Raw genomic sequence first — 16,178 nt, forward strand, 5'->3', positions numbered from 1 at the left:
AAGCAGATGAGAAAATGTTCATCATCTATGGTCATAAAGGAAATGCAAATAAAAACAACCCTAAGATACCACCTTACCCCAATAAGAATGGCCAAGATTTTGAACTCAGACAATGACGGTTGCTGGCGGGGTTGTGGAGAAAAAGGAACCCTACTACATTGCTGGTGGGAATGTAAACTAGTTAGCCACTCTGGAAAGCAGTGTGGAGGTTTCTTAAAGAACTGAAAATAGACCTTCCCTATGATCCCAACATACCACTTCTGGGCATCTACCCTGAACATCATAACCCAAGATATGATAAGGACACCTGCTCAGCTATGTTCATCTCTGCAGTATTCACAATAGCCAGGCGATAGAAACAATCCAGATGCCTTACTGCAGATGAATGGATACAGAAAATGTGAGATATATATATAAACAATGGAATTCTACATGGCCAATAGACAAGATAAAATAATGGCATTCGCAGGGAAGTGGATGAACCTAGAGTGAATCATGTTGAGTGAGACCAAAGGAACAAAAGACGCATGGTATCCTTAATATGTGGCTATTAGATCCAAAGAGTACAAGAGCGAGGACTCAATATTTGCATACCCAATGCTATGGACATGGTAATGGAAATATAAACATAACTATATAAACATAAAAACCTATGACTCTATAGACATACTGTTTTATTTCATAAATTAATGTATCTATGATATACAAACCCTTAGCCTAGTTTTGATTAAGTTCTAAAAACTAAGTGCCAGTGGTTGTATATAGAGATTCCCTTCTTGAACACTTGTTAAACATGTCATTTGAAATATGATGTAAAAATCAATGTTAATAAATTCTTTAATAAAAAATAAAATAAGTCCGGGAGTTTGGCCTAGTGGTTAAAGTGCTTAACTAGCATGCATGAAGACCCAGGTTCGATTCCTCGGTACCACATACATAGAAAAAAGCCGGAAGTGGTGCTGAGGCTCAAGTGGTAGAGCTCTAGCCTTGAGAAAGTCCAAGGACAGTGCTCAGGCCCTGAGCTCAAGCCCAGGACTGGCAATAAATAAATAAATAAATAAATAAATAAAATAAAAATAAAAAAGTATGAATTATTAAAAATTTTATTTTAAATTCCCAATCTTTTTGTGTCAATATAAAACAGCTTATAAGATTACTTTGGGTGCTTTGAAAAACTAGAAGGTTATGGGGTTTTCCTGTATCATTGGAATTTACATTTGTAAGTGATTATAAAGTTATTTAAACCAGTTCTCTAATCTGTAAAGAAAAAAAGTCTAAGTTCTGAAAGAATATGTCCTACTTTACACCAGTGATTATTAACTTTTGTGGGTTTTGCTTTCCACATTTGACAGTATCTGGAACTATCACTGTGTCAGTTATCATAACTGACAGGAAGAAGGTGCTACAATTACCTAGTGGCTAAAAGACAGAAATACTGCCAGTGTCCTATATTTTACAGTGTAGTAAGAGTTCTGCACCAGTAGTCCAACTTCCAATGGTACTAACACATCAGGACCAGGCATTTGCCCAATACATCAAATAAAAAGACAATGGCCTCTAATTCTAGCTACTCAAGAGGCTGAGACCTGAGGATCATGATTCAAACAAAGCCTGCCTGGGCATGAAAATCCATGAGACTCTTTTTTTTTTTTTTTTTTTTTGCCAGTCCTGGGCTTGAGCTCAGGGCCTGAGCACTGTCCTTGGACTTTCTCAAGGCTAGAGCTCTACCACTTGAGCCTCAGCACCACTTCCGGCTTTTTTCTATGTATGTGGTACTGAGGAATCGAACCGGGTCTTCATGCATGCTAGGCAAGCACTTTAACCACTAGGCCAAACTCCTGGCCCGAAAATCCATGAGACTCTTATCTGCAATTAACTACCAGAAAATCATAAATGGTTCTGTGGGTCAAAGTGGTAAAGCACTAGACTTGAGCTGAAGAGCTCAGGGACAGCACCCAGGCCCAGAGTTCAAGCCCCACAATCGAGAGGAGGGGGGAAGGAAGAGAGAGAGACAGAGAGAGAGAGAGAGAGAGAGACAGAGAGAGAGAGAGAGAGAGAGAGAGAGAGAGAGAGAGAGAGAGAGAGAGAGAGAGAGAGAGAGAGAGACAGACAGAGAGACAGAGACAGAGACAGAGACAGAGAGAGACAGAGAGAGGGAGGGAGGGAGAGAGAGAGATTCTAAAAGGCAGAAATGAAGGGTGTAGCTATCCAATGAAAAGCACAGCTATGCCACAGGAAAGGTCAAAGTAAGCATTTTAGCCCATTCTCAGAGTGTAAACCTGTGCATTAAGTTTAAGTAAACGAAATATTGGAGCAGAAAGAAAGAGGTATGCATAGTTAAATAGTCTCTGGTAGAGTTGGCCTCATTGATCACTGTCTCCACTGTAGTTTTGAAAAGAATTCCAGAGAAGCCATTATTGAAGGGAGGAATCTGGTTCCAATGGGATGATTACTCCTGTCATGGTATATTTGGGGGAGGGGGTGTCAGGAAGTGTTGTTATTCCTTGCCTGCAGGTAGTTTCAGACCTTTGTTCTAAAGATGTAATTGATTGGTCTTGTCCTTCCTTTTTTTATTAAAGAATTTATTAACATTGATTTTTACATCATATTTCAAATGATGTATTTAACAAATAAGTATTCAAGAAGGGAATCTCTATATACAATCACTGGCACTTAGATTTTAGAACATAATTAAAATTAGACTGAGGATTTGTATGTCATAGATACATATTAATCTATGTAATAAAACATGTCTATAGAGTCATAAATTTTTATGTCTATGTAGTTGTGTTTATATTTCCAATACCATGTCCATAGCATTGGGTACGCAAATATTGAGTCCTCGCTCTTGTACTGTGTAGATCTAATAGCCACATATTAAGGATACCATGTGCCTTTGTTCCTTTGGTCTTGACTTGTCTCACTCAACATGATTTGCTCTAGATTCATCCACTTCCCTGTGAATGCCATTATTTTATCTTGTCTGTTGGCTATGTCCTTTTTTTTTTTAACAGAAGCTTTAAGTACCTATTATAACTGAACAGTCCCGATAACAATAAATTACCTGGCCCAAAATATCAACACTGCCAGGTTGAGAAGTCCTGCTCTATTATCAACACAATTAGAGAATTGTCAAAAGACTGAGAGAAAAACAGAAACAGAAGCACAAAGCCAGAGACAAAAAAAAAAAAAAGACAAAGAAAATGACAGGAGAGAGGGAAACAGAGGAGACAAAGAGAAAGAGATTGCTTTCCTTCCAAGTCTATCATTATCATTGGAGAAGAATTTAATAAAATTTATTTCTCCTCTCAAAACAATTAACATTATATGTTTTTGGTTCATTGTGTATGTCTCTACACTAATCTTGACCTATGTTTCTGTATCTTAGCAAGTTAATATTCTGATCATAGAACTATTGCCTTGATACAATTTGAATAAATTGTTTAAGAAATGGGTTGCTTCAGTAGTAGAGTGCTTACCTCACAAGAATGAGGCCCTGGGTTTGATCTCCAGTATCAAAAAAAAATAACAATAACAGACAAAACTAGAAATGTAAAGCTATTCAACAAATGGACCTCTGTCCAATAGAGCAACTATGTAATAACATTGCAATTTTCATAAATGACCAACAGCAGACTATCCTACATAACATACCTTGATCTCTTTCTCAAATGGTTTGATAAAAGGTGAGCCTCTCATTGTCTGAGTTTTTATAATTTGATCATCAAGGACTGCCTGAATCTCATCCACTGAAGAAAGAATACAAACTCCAGTATCACGATACAAACTTATATGAAAAGAAATATCATCCCAAGCTCCCATCATTGTATGCATGGCTTTCTCTAAAGAAAATTCCTAAAAGAGAAAAATGGAGTAACAATGGGAAGGAAATTAAGAATCTTATTTCACTTAACCCTCCTAGGATATTCAATAAGAATTCATACACTGTATTATAATTTCCTTAAGACAATCTGTGACTATAGGGCCAGGTCAAGACCTCTTTGACAAGGGCCATACTTATTCTGCTGGGACACAGATACCTCCCATGTATCTAGCCAGGGCGATAATGATGGTAATTGAGGAAATACAATTTTTCTTATCTTCATGTATGGAGAACTCAACATTACACATTTAATTCCATTTATTGGCCTGTTTTGTTGTTGTTGTTTCTTGCTTTTGACTTTTTCAGCTTGATAATGTGAGCCACTAAGTTTGGACCAAGACATCACCTCCTCAGGGGTAGCCCCCTCATCACAAATTACCATTGTAATTTGTCCTAATAGCTTCCAGCAACTTAGAGCTTCTTTGTCTTCTGAGTTAGCTTATGTTGAAGGGAACCATGGTACATATTTTCCTGGGATTAGCTATCCCAGCCTGGACTTTTCCCTGATGATGTAGTCCGGAACCTCCCATCTTGCAGCAACAGAGCAATAGGATCCACATCCTGTACAAGCAATGTCAGCTGAGCCTTTCTGTTCTCTACAAAGCCAGTGGCAGTACTGATGCCTTTTTGTAGGATAGGTTGTGTCTAGGTGGAGCTAGCTCTTTGCCAGAAGCTTTCTCAGCCTAGGCTGACAACCTTGGCCTCTGCCTCACCTCCCCTACTTGTGAGCAAGCTAAAATAGTTGTGTGGCTATTTGAAAATCAAAGGCCTAGATGAACTGGTTACTTATAGCTTACTTTCCACTACTACTATTACAGGATAGCCCTTTTGGGCTACAGTCAGATGTTGTGGGGTAATTTAACAAAGTAGGTCAGGTCCCTTTGGGGCTGGCTGAAGTTCTTAAGCATTTTTTTTTCAAATAGAGGATCTACTCCTTCTTGGTCTCCTGCTTCTTCATGATAGCAGGGGCCCAGTCATCATCTTCTCTTGGATGCCTTTCCTTTCGGTATTAAATGTGGCTAGAAAAACCCTACTCAGAATTCTTAACAAAATAATTAGATATTTCTAGTGGTATATCATCTACTCATCACAATATGGAAGAAGTAGGAAGAGGTTAAAGATGCAATTTCTAACTAAGATTCTAAACAAGCAAGCAAGCACCCACTATGTATGTGAAACAAATATAATTCTATCATTTTTCTGTCCATCTCCTCCTCCTGCCATATAGTGCTATACACTTTAAGTCAGGATTAAAAAGTGTAATTATTAGATTAATAAACACATTAAATTTTTCCATTCATATTCATGCTTACCTTGCTTGCACCTGCACTTATCACTTCAAACTTTTCTAAGTATGGTGTAAGGTTTAATTTTAAAACTTTTCTGAGTGTAGTACCAGAGTCTGGAGTTAAGTCAAAACCTACAATTTCAGACATCTGTTTCCAGTGACGGGCTCTCATGCCTGGATTGCACAGAATGGAGACAGTAGGAATATATTCCTGATAGCAAAAATATAAACACTAGTGTCATATTATTTTCATACATGTAGATTTCATAAATGAAGGTTTGATAATATAAACATTGGATTTATTTAAATTGTTTAATGCAATTACATGAAAACAATCAAATTTCAATTACATTTGAAAGAAGAAAAAAGAAACAAAAGTGATTCTAAAGTTCATCTGCAACAATAAGTATATAAACATAGCAAAGAGGGGCTGGGAGTTTGGCCTAGTGGTAGAGTGCTTGCCTAGCATGCACGAAGACCCGGGTTCGATTCCTTGGTACCACATACATAGAAAAAAGCCAGAAGTGGTGCTAAGGCTCAAGTGGTAGAGCTCTAGCCTTGAGAAAGTCCAAGGACAGTGCTCAGGCCCTGAGCTCAAGCCCAGGACTGGCAAAAAATAAATAAATAAATAAATAAATAAATAAACATAGCAAAGAAAATTATTAAAGTAAAAAGGAAGACTCTTATCCCTCATTTTTCTTGTTCTATAAGATACTGAAGTATGTGATAACTATGATCATTAAAGCCTAGTGGTAGAGTGCTAGCCTAGCATGCACAAAGCCCTGAGTTCTATTCCTTGGTAACACATACACTGAAAAAGCCAAAAATGGTGCTGTGGCTCAATTAGCAGAGCGCTAGCAATGAGAAAGCCCAAGGACAGTGCCCAGGCCCTGAGTTCAAGCCCCAGAACTGGCAAAAAAAAAAAGAACTATTAAAACTAGAACTGCTTTCATACTGCCTTTGGAAATTAACTGTCAAAAAAGACTGTTATTATTCTCTTTATCAATGAAGGAAATGAGGAATTAAAGGACAAGAGTCTTTTTCTCCCCTTTGACTATGCAGAGGCTTAACCTCAGAGTCTCATGTTTGCTGGGCAGATGCTTGATCACTTCAGCCACATCCCCACCTCTTATTCGCTTAGTTTTTGCTATGGCTTGGATAAGTGTCCCCACTGCTCTCCCCAAGTCCATGTGTTGGTAAAAGCTTGGTTCCCAGCTCATGGTACAATTAGGAGGTGATACCTAGTTGGAAGTCTTCGTGTCATATGTAAGCATGCCCATGGCAGGGATATTAGAACTTCTCCAATCTTTTTTTTTCTCTTCTTCAACTCCTTTTCTTTTCCCTCTCTTCCATTATGTTCCCATATTATCCCCTCTCTGCTTTCTGTCCATAAAGCGAGCAACTTGCCCTACCATGCATGATATACTACCTCATCAAAGCCAAAACGCAATGGAGTCTACTAGGCATGGACATCAACCTCTGAAACTGTGAGCCAAAATAAACTTTTCTTCTTCTTAATTGTCTCACATGTTTTGTTAAAGTAATAGGAAGCTAAAAATTTTATTATAATGTGTTGTAAAAATGATACAATCTTCTTGTTTCCATGAGCTAATTAAGTGTCATTTTTAAGACATGTACAATATGCAATAACAGGTCTAAGCAACTTCCTACTACCCTTTCTTTGGTAAGAGGAACTCTTCGTGTGCATGTTACCAGACCTGACCCTATATGTATGTTCTTCTTTGTTCCAAGATGCTACAATTCACCATCCAATCAGCCCCACTTAGGTCACAGACTTATCTCTAAACAAATAACTATAGCCAGAAAGATGATGTATTAATATATGTTTATCTTCAGTCAGATGCCTACAAAGATAATGCTGGCTAAAAGCTAGACTATCGTTATAAAAAAAGAAGTGTAAGATTAGGGCCAGGAGAGTAATCTAGTGGTAGAGTGCTCGCTTAGCATACATGAAGCTCTGAGTTCAATTCCTCAGTACCACATACTCAGAACTAATGCCAAAAGTGGTGCTGTGGCTCAAGTGACAGAGCGCTAACCTTGAGCAAAAAGTATCCAAGGACAGTGCCCAGGCCTTAAGTTCAAGCCCCAGGACTGGACAAAAGGAAAAAAAAGAGTAAGATCTGATGATCAATTCACAACACAAAATTGAGAAAATATTTATAATAGTCCATTTGCATTAAATACATTTGTACCTTAAAAACCCTTATCTGTTCCATTACTGTAGAACACATAGTAATTGTAGGATTTTCTTTTAATTCTTCTTCGAATGTCTCTTCCATCAGAGATCGCTTTCTTGCTGCTTTTCTTTTTTCTTGCAACTCTTTCTTTTGCTTTGTTTGGAAAAACTTCAGTGTCTTAAATATTTCTCGGGAAAACTCATCTACATCAGATTCCATACTTTCCCCATTGAGGTCCAAAAACCCTCCATCCATCCACCTAAAAAAAAAAAAAGATTAAACTCAGACTTTGAATTATAGAGAGACATTGGAGAACCTTTAGGCTAGACCCCTCTGTTTTATAAAAGAGCAAGGGAAGGCAAAGTCACACAGGTAGAGCTGAAGGCAGAGAGACAGAACTCAAATTGCCATTTTAGCTATACTGCACATGCTAAAATATGTGCCTGATTACAGATAGGTAACAAACACTATCCAAATAGTGTTTGGATCTATCTATATCTATCTATCTATCTATCTATATATATATATTGCTAATTATTAGTCAAATTTAATTAACTTGAATCTTCTCTAATATGATACTTCATTCTTACTCAAGTGAGTGAGTAAGCCCTACTTTTACACTTTTAACCAAAAATAAATAAATAAAAATTATATTTTATATATCCCTTTACATTTTTGCTTAATCTTTATCACATTCTAGAAATTACCGTTTTTCTGTTCGTTGCCACTTCAAGACAAAATTAAAAAACTTCTGATAGGGTTCAATGGTAACTTTTAACTTATCCAGTTCGGGATAACTTGTCATTTCCCATTTGAAAAGTTCTTCTTCTTTATTGATAAACTGAACTGCTTCTTCGGAATCCTGAATACGTTTTTGTAGTTGTCTTACATCTATCACATACTGAAAGCAAATAATTTTCATCTCAAAAAATATCCCAGTAATGTTATAAAATTAAGATTATATGGCATTAACCTAAAATATGTTCTTTTGTATATTTATATAACCACTTTAAATATTAACTTCACAACATTACTAAGGTAGAAAACAAAAAATGCTGCTTTATCTACTTTACAAATAGAAAATTAAGTCACAAAAAGATCAGCTAGTACAAGAATAAGACATCAAGTAAGCCAGGCACCTGTGGCTCACACCTGCAATCCTAGCTACTCAGAAGACTGAGATCTGAGGATTAGAGTTCAAAGCCAGCCAGAAAGTGATGGTAGAGGGCTAGCCTTGAGCTGAAAAGCTCAGGAACAGTGCCCAGGCCCAGAATTCAAGCCCCATGACTGACAAAAACAACCAAACAAACAAACCAACATCAAGTAAATCTTTTGCCATAGAATGTGTTTTCTCCTACAGCTAAAATTTATACTAAACAATTTTTTTTTTGCCAATCCTGGACTTGAGCTCAGGGTTTAAGCACTGTCCTTGGACTTTCTCAAGGCTAGAGCTCTACCACTTGAGCTACAGCACCACTTCCGGCTTTTTTCTATGTATGTGGTACCAGGTCTTTGTGCATGCTAAGCAAGCACTCTACCACTAAGCCAAATTCCCAGCCCCTAAAAAATTTTTTTTATGAATGAATGGTATTCCACAACCATTGCCTTAAAGACATCTCACCTGCTGCATGCGTTCCAACTCTGCATATTCAGCAAACTCTTCCATACGGCGTGACTCCTTTTCTAATTCCAAAATCAGTTTCTCCCTCTTGGCTATTAGTTCATTTTCTCTCTTAAGTTTAACAGTCTCAATGAGCTGTTTAGAAAAATAGTAATGATGCTAATTATTGTGGTACATAGTAAAGAATTCTTACACAAGAAATGTGAATGCTTTCTGGAAGTGGCGCTATGGCTTAAGGGGCAGGGCAATAGCCTTGAGCTGAAGAGCTCAGGGACAGCACTCAGGCCCAGAGTTCAAGCCTCACAACCGACAAAAAAGAAAACAAAAAAAAAGAATGCTTTGTAAATAATTTAAGCCAACAGATGAAAAATACAAAAATGAACATTGTCTTTTTCTTGGCGACAGTGGTTCACATCTGTGATCCTAGCCACTCAGGAGGCAGAGATCTGAGGATCACAATTCAAAGCCAGCTAAGCAAGAAAGAACATGAAATTCACTAACCAGCAAAAAGCCACATGTGAAGCTATGGTTCAAATGGTAGAGCACTAGCCTTGAGAAAAAAATCTCAGGGATAGTGCCCAGGACTTTAAATTCAAGCCCAGGATTAATGCCAAAAAAAAAAGAAAGAAAGAAACCATATAGTAAATTATCTTATGTCTTTCCGAAGTGACTTTCATAACTCTTGTTTACTAAATAGACACTTATTTATTAAGTAGATCCTAGGTTAATAATAAAAGCTACCACTTATTTAACAAATTTCATATATAAGGAACTAGTAAATACTATACCTACATTATTACAGCTATTAATATTTCATTTCAGAGATGAGGAAATCAAGACATGAAAATCAAGAGGCACATCCAAGGTCATAAAATCATAAAAGATAAAGTCTAGATTAAAAACCTTGGTCTATCTGATTGAAACCTGTGCTTTGTATAATGTTCCATGTTTCCTCTCAATTTATCATAAACTGCTTCATTTCAGGACTTTTTCAAATTTTGAACTACATTCAGTCTGACTTAAAATCCTGATTCTGGGCTGGGAGTTTAGCCTAGTGGTAGAGTGCTTGCCTAGCATGCACAAAGATCCGGGTTCAATTCCTCAGTACCACATACATAGAAAAAGCTAGAAGTAGTGCTATGACTCAAGTGATAAATCTCTAACCTTGAGAAATCCCAGAGACAGTGCTCAAGCCCTGAGTTTCAAGCCTCAGGACTGGCAGAAAGAAAGAAAGAGAGAAAGAGAAAAAGAGAGGAAGGAGGGAGGGAGGGAAGGAGGAAGGGAGAGAGGGAGGAAGGCATAGAGAGAGAGAGAGAGAGAGAGAGAGAGAGAGAGAGAGAGAGAGAGAGAGAGAGAGAGAGAGAGAGAAAGCAAAAAACAAAAAAATAAATCATAAAATCCTGAATCTGCTACCTCTTACATCTGTGATATTGATATCCCTAGGTTCCCTTTTTTTAACTATAAAATAGTAAAAATAGAAGCATGACTAGTGACATAAATGAAAAGCACTTAGTTTAATGCTTACTATCATTAAGTTGCAAAATAGTTCTGATTTGTCTACCACTAGTTCCCTAAATGCCTGCCCTACTCCAGAAAGGATATAATTCTTATAATACTCAAATGTATATTGACATGTGAAGTTTTTTAAGTTACATGGCAATTAAATATGAATATTTGATATATATACTGTGCTTAAAACATCAAAATATAAAATATAGACTAAAAACATACTTACATCATCATTTTCATCAAAGATGGGATTAATTTTCGTAGGCCACAAGAGGACATTTGCATTTAAAGCTAAGTCTTCTGGAGAATACAGATAAACATCTAAAAAGTAATTCATTTGTCGTTTTGATTCCTACAAAAGAAACCCTAAATGTAACATGCCAGATGGGAAATTTAAGGCATTATGAAAGAGGAAAGAACCAACAATGTCTAATATTCTTTCAAATTTCAATGTGACTCATATTATTAACTAAGGTTTTACACTTTCAGGTTTTTCCTGACCGCACAAGTATTTCAATGGCTACAACATGAATTTAGCATCAAGCCCCGACAACGGTACTTTTATACTGGCAAAAAAGCCTTCCAAAAGTTTTCATAGCCAGGTACCAGTCATGCCTATGATGCTTGAGTTATGTTACCAGCCTTCAAAATTAAAAAAATAGACGAGCATGTACACTATTAGCATTGTATTAGATGCATGAAGTATACAAGAAAAAGTATTTTTAAAAATTATATTGTTGGGGCTGGGAGTTTAGCCTAGTGGCAGAGTGCTTGCCTAGCATGCACAAAGACCCGGGGTTCGATTACTCGGTACCACATACATAGAAAAAAAGCCGGAAGTGGTGCTGAGGCTCAAGTGGTAGAACTCTAGCCTTGAGAAAATCCAAGGGCAGTGATCAGGCCCTGAGTTCAGTCCCCAGGACTGGAAAAACTAAAGTTTGTAAGACTCCACTTCAACCAATGACTAGGTACAATGGTGTATGTCTGTGCTTCCGTGACATAGGAGCGCAAAATGGAGGAACACAGTCCAAATCAGCCCAGAGAAAATGGGACTTTATCCGGAAAATAACCAATATAAAAGGCTAGTGGAGTGGCTCAGTGGTAGAACATCTGCCTAGTAAGTGCAAGGCCCTGAGTTTAAACCCCAGTACCATAAAAAGTTCATATTGTTTTAAAGTGCACAAAATACTGAAGAAATGAAAGAAAATTGAAACTACATTTATCATAGAAGTCAAATGGAAACCTCTAGAGAAGAGAAAAGAGAGGTTAAGGATGTGATCAGAAAGGCACAGAAAAGGACTTCTGGAGTTATCTGACTTTCTGATCCGGGTAGTGGTGACAGTATAAGGCTCACTTCAGAATTATTTACCTAACTCTTTCATATATTCTTAACATACAAAACATATTACACAATGGAAAAACTAAAATATGTAAATTTAAAGTTCTTACCTGGATCCTTGTAGCCAATTCTTTTATTCCTGAAGTCCGAGCTTTTTCAACGTAAGTTATTATGTCCATCATTTCTTCTGTTGACTCAGGAACTTTTAATGCATGTTCTTTAATTGCTTCAAAATCACTACAAATGCTGACATAATACTCTGTGTTACTATACTTACAGTAATTGACATGCATAAATGTTACTATTACAAGAACTTGATATCCTAAAAAAATAGGTTCATTCATTAATATATTACCTAATATTAAGTGTATCAAGTCTGATAGAACTTATATTGCATCCTATGTCAATAAAAACCCTAAAATTAAGGTTATATTTTAAAATCAGATTCATCCTATTTAAAATATTTTTCTAATGATCTCATCAAGAAAGATGATCTTCCAGAGGACATTTTCTTTTCTCTCTCTCTCTCTCTCTCTCTCTCTCTCTCTCTCTCTCTCTCTCTCTCTCTCTCTCTCTCTCTCTCGCTCTCGCTCTCTCGCTCTCTCGCTCTCTCTCTTTCTCTCTCTCTCTCTTTCTCTCTCCTCTCTCCCCACCCCCCTCTCTCTCTGTCTGTCATGGGCTTAAACTCTGGGCCTGGATGCTGTCCCTGAGCTCTTCAGCACAAGGCTACCTCATGTTTTCTGGTGATTAATTGGAGATACGAGTCTCACAGACTTTAATGCCTGGGCTGGTTTTGAAACTTGATCCTTAGATCTCAGCCTTTTGAGTAGGATTACAGGTGTGTGTGAGCCATCCATGCCCAGCTCTACTCATCCTTTTTAGAAAGTCTTAAAACATCTTATTGAGTAAGAGCAATGACAATGCCATAGTTACTTTACAAATAATTTTAACAAGACTTTTTTTTTTTGTCGGTCGTGGAGCTTAGACTCTAGGCCTGGGCGCTGTCCCTGAGCTGTTCAGCTCAAGGCTGCCACCCTACCCCTTGAGTCACAGCACCACTCCTGGTTTTCTAGTGGCTAGAGACGAGTCTCACAGACTTTAGGTACATAGGCTGGCTTTTAACCATAATCCTCAGGTCTCAGCCTCCTGAGTAGCTAGGATTATAGGTGTGAGCCACTGTACCCTGTTTAACAAGACTTATAAAGTTTAAAATTTTTAAATAGTAGCTGTGAACATTTCCAGAAAATTCTATAATTTCCAATAAAATAACTGTATCTTATAAACACATGATATTAAAGCAGATGAAAAGTTCTCCTGTTTCCCTCCATCTACTTTCTGAAGTTATTCCTATTTAAATACCATACTTGAGCTATAGAAAATATGTGTCACTAGGTTAAGTGCAGGATCATTAAAGGACATTTGGCTTATTTCATAGATCAGTTTAGTATCAGATTAGGCCACCTTGCATTCATCATCATATTACTATTTTTTCCTAGACCTTTCCCTTTATTTCTGATTTATTTATTTTTGCCAGTCCTGGGCTTGAGCTCAGGGCCTGAGCACTGTCCTTGGACTTTCTCAGGGCTAGAGCTCTACCACTTGAGCCTCAGCACCACTTCTACCTTTTCTCTATGTATGTGGTACCGAGGAATTGAACCCAGGTCTTCGTGTATGCTAGGCAAGCACTCCACCACTAGGCCAAACTCCCAGCCCTCCCTTTATTTTCTAAAATTTACTTTTATTTTGTTTTAAAGGTGATGTACAGAGTGGTTACAGTTATGTAAGTAAGGTAATGAGTACATTTCTTGCACTCATCATATTATTTGCCTATTTTTGCTGAAATATCTCTTATTCAAAGACTTCCATTCTGCCCAGTTAGAAAGAAAAGGTCCTCGTTAAGCAAGTGGTTCAAAAAAAAATTCACGCTGGGTATGGTGGCTCATACCTGTAATCCTAGCTACACATAAGGCTGAAATCTGAGGATCAAGTTTCAAAGCCAGCTTGGACAGAACAGTGTCCATGAGACTCTTATCTCCAATTAACTACTCAAAAACCAGAAGTGACATTGTAAGTTCAAGTGGTATAGTACTAGCCTTGCGCACAAAGGGGCTCAGGGATAGTGCCCAGTCCTCTAGTTCCCGCCCTATACTGATGAGAATGAAAGAAAGAAAGGGGGGGTGGAAAGGGTGCTAATACACCCTCATCATTTTGTGTGTACATTTTTGCACAAAATACACCTCATAAATGCTTCAGTTTCTGACAGTCTGAAAAATATGTTGGGATACCTACTATTCCATGTCAGATATGGTATTAAAAGATTTCAAATGCTTTTTGTAAATTATCTGCATCAGTCTTGCAAGGAAGGTACTCTTCATGGATATCACAGCAAGAAGCTAGAGATCAGAGAAATTAAGTAACTTGCCCAGAGTCACAAAATGAATTAATGGCAAATCCAAAATTCAAATTCAGGTCAATCTGATGACAAAATACTTAACTTTTTACACTGATTTGGGGAAATAAAGCATATTAGCTAATTTTTATTACATTCTATGTTTCAGACTCTGTGCTATATTTTAATTTTACAGAACTCACATGTTTGGGATAGACAGAAAACCAGTCACTAATTGAATGTACCAGAGTGCTCAGTACCAGAGTACTAACTAAACAAAACACAAGTCACAGTCTTTTTTAAAAAGAGAAAAATTGCTTCTTAGTTCCATGTACTATTTTAGGCCCTATGTGGCATAGACTGTTCATTTTTTAGGAAAAGCAAGAAGTCTAGAATGTGTCATATGTATATGGATATGAGATAGTATGTTATCTGATTTTCAAATGTTGACAGCAAGTTGAATTTTTTTAAAACAAAGTAAAACAGTGTGAAAGAATTAAAACTTATCTCTATGGCACATAAAGATGGCAGGCCATTAGATTTTGAATCCAGTTTCATACCACCATACAAAGTCAGTTACACTACCTCCATTTTACAAGTGAGACAACTTATAAAACACAATGTTGGGGTAAAGAATGATTCCAGATCTTCCCACAATCATAAAAAGCCTATAATATAGGGCCAGGAGTTTGGTCTAAGAAGAGAGTGCTTGCCTAGCATGCACGAAGACCTGTGTGTGATTTCTTGGTTACCACATACACAGAAAAGGCCGGAAGTAGTGCTGTGGCTCAAGTGGTAGAGCACTAGCCTTGAGAAAGTTCAAGGATAGTGCCCAGGCACTGAGTTCAAGCCCCAGGACTGGCAAAAAATAAAACTATCTTATATGTTATATAAGATATAATATTTTTAAAGGAATTTCCTTAGGAGGCAGCTGTAGAGGCAAAGATGTAAGCACTTATATATCTTAATCTTTTGTATGCAAAAAAGGGTAATTTTAGCAAAATGTTTGTTTGGGCCCTATTATCCTTAGTTAGGTAATTAACTCTACTTACCACTCATTTTCTTTTCTATGTTTTGAAGCTATGTCATTTAATAATAAATTTGCAAAGTCTTTTGCTTTATTTGTCAAGCCTGTCTTCAAGTCTTCACAATCCAAACGCACCATAGGGTAATGAACCCACTGAGACAAAAGTGTTATTTCTGAGGCAAGACTGAAAAAATCTTCTATTAACTTTAAAAAAAATGTTTAAAACAAAAAGAGGTTAGATATGTCTAATTTATCATTGATTTCATAGAAGTGTATCATGATAAAAATCATTCTTAATCCTAAGAATTCATTCTTTTTGCTAATGAATAAAATTTCCTTCTCTTACATAAATATTTTTGTTCTTCTCTCTCTTGATGGTAAGGATTGAACTCAGAACTAAGGATGGAACTCAAGATATTAGGCATGGGTTCTACCATTGAGCTACACATTCAGCCTCCTAAATCTTTTTTGATAGTACATGGGTTGGAACACAAGGCTTTGCAATTGCCAGAAAGGTGCTCTACCATGCCCCTAGCCCTTCCTGCTTTTATTATTTTTAAATAGGATCTTCCATTATTCCCAAACAGACCGAATTGTGTTCCTATTATATTTCCCACACAGCTGGGATATGCATTCACATTACTGGCCCCCCCCCCCCCGCTTTGTATTGGGGGATATTAGGGTCTCATTGTCCTTTTGCCTGGGCTATCCTTGAAATCACTATTCTCTTTCCTCTCCTCTATGAGACTATGCTGCCGTAATTAACTTGTATTTCAATAACTTCAAAATCTCCCTCCAAATATGCATACTTTCTCAACTACAATACATCAAATACTGACAAAGAAATCTACAATTATAAAAAGCAGATGAGATTTTTTTTTTGGTGGGTCATGGGCTTGAACTCTGTCCCTGAGCTCTTCAGTT

At 37.2% G+C, this 16,178-nt stretch overlaps 1 protein-coding gene across 2 annotated transcripts in view; it reads right to left on the bottom strand.

Moving 5' to 3' along the window:
- Dnah12 (dynein axonemal heavy chain 12) overlaps window positions 1–16,178 on the bottom strand; it is a 160,908-nt gene that overhangs the window by 125,907 nt on the left and 18,823 nt on the right. For both annotated transcript variants that reach the window (XM_090322530.1, XM_090322537.1), the window contains exons 11-18: window positions 15,280–15,458; window positions 11,949–12,084; window positions 10,726–10,851; window positions 8,991–9,125; window positions 8,077–8,270; window positions 7,385–7,628; window positions 5,197–5,382; window positions 3,655–3,855 (exon numbers count right to left, since the gene is read on the bottom strand). In XM_090322530.1, coding sequence (XP_090178656.1) covers window positions 3,655–3,855; window positions 5,197–5,382; window positions 7,385–7,628; window positions 8,077–8,270; window positions 8,991–9,125; window positions 10,726–10,851; window positions 11,949–12,084; window positions 15,280–15,458 — 1,401 coding nt within the window. The remainder of the gene's footprint in view (window positions 1–3,654; window positions 3,856–5,196; window positions 5,383–7,384; window positions 7,629–8,076; window positions 8,271–8,990; window positions 9,126–10,725; window positions 10,852–11,948; window positions 12,085–15,279; window positions 15,459–16,178) is intronic.

Source organism: Megascapheus bottae, chromosome 2, assembly GCF_031878675.1.
Source record: "Megascapheus bottae isolate mThoBot1 chromosome 2, mThoBot2.hap1, whole genome shotgun sequence".
Taxonomy (NCBI): Eukaryota; Metazoa; Chordata; class Mammalia; order Rodentia; family Geomyidae; genus Megascapheus; species Megascapheus bottae.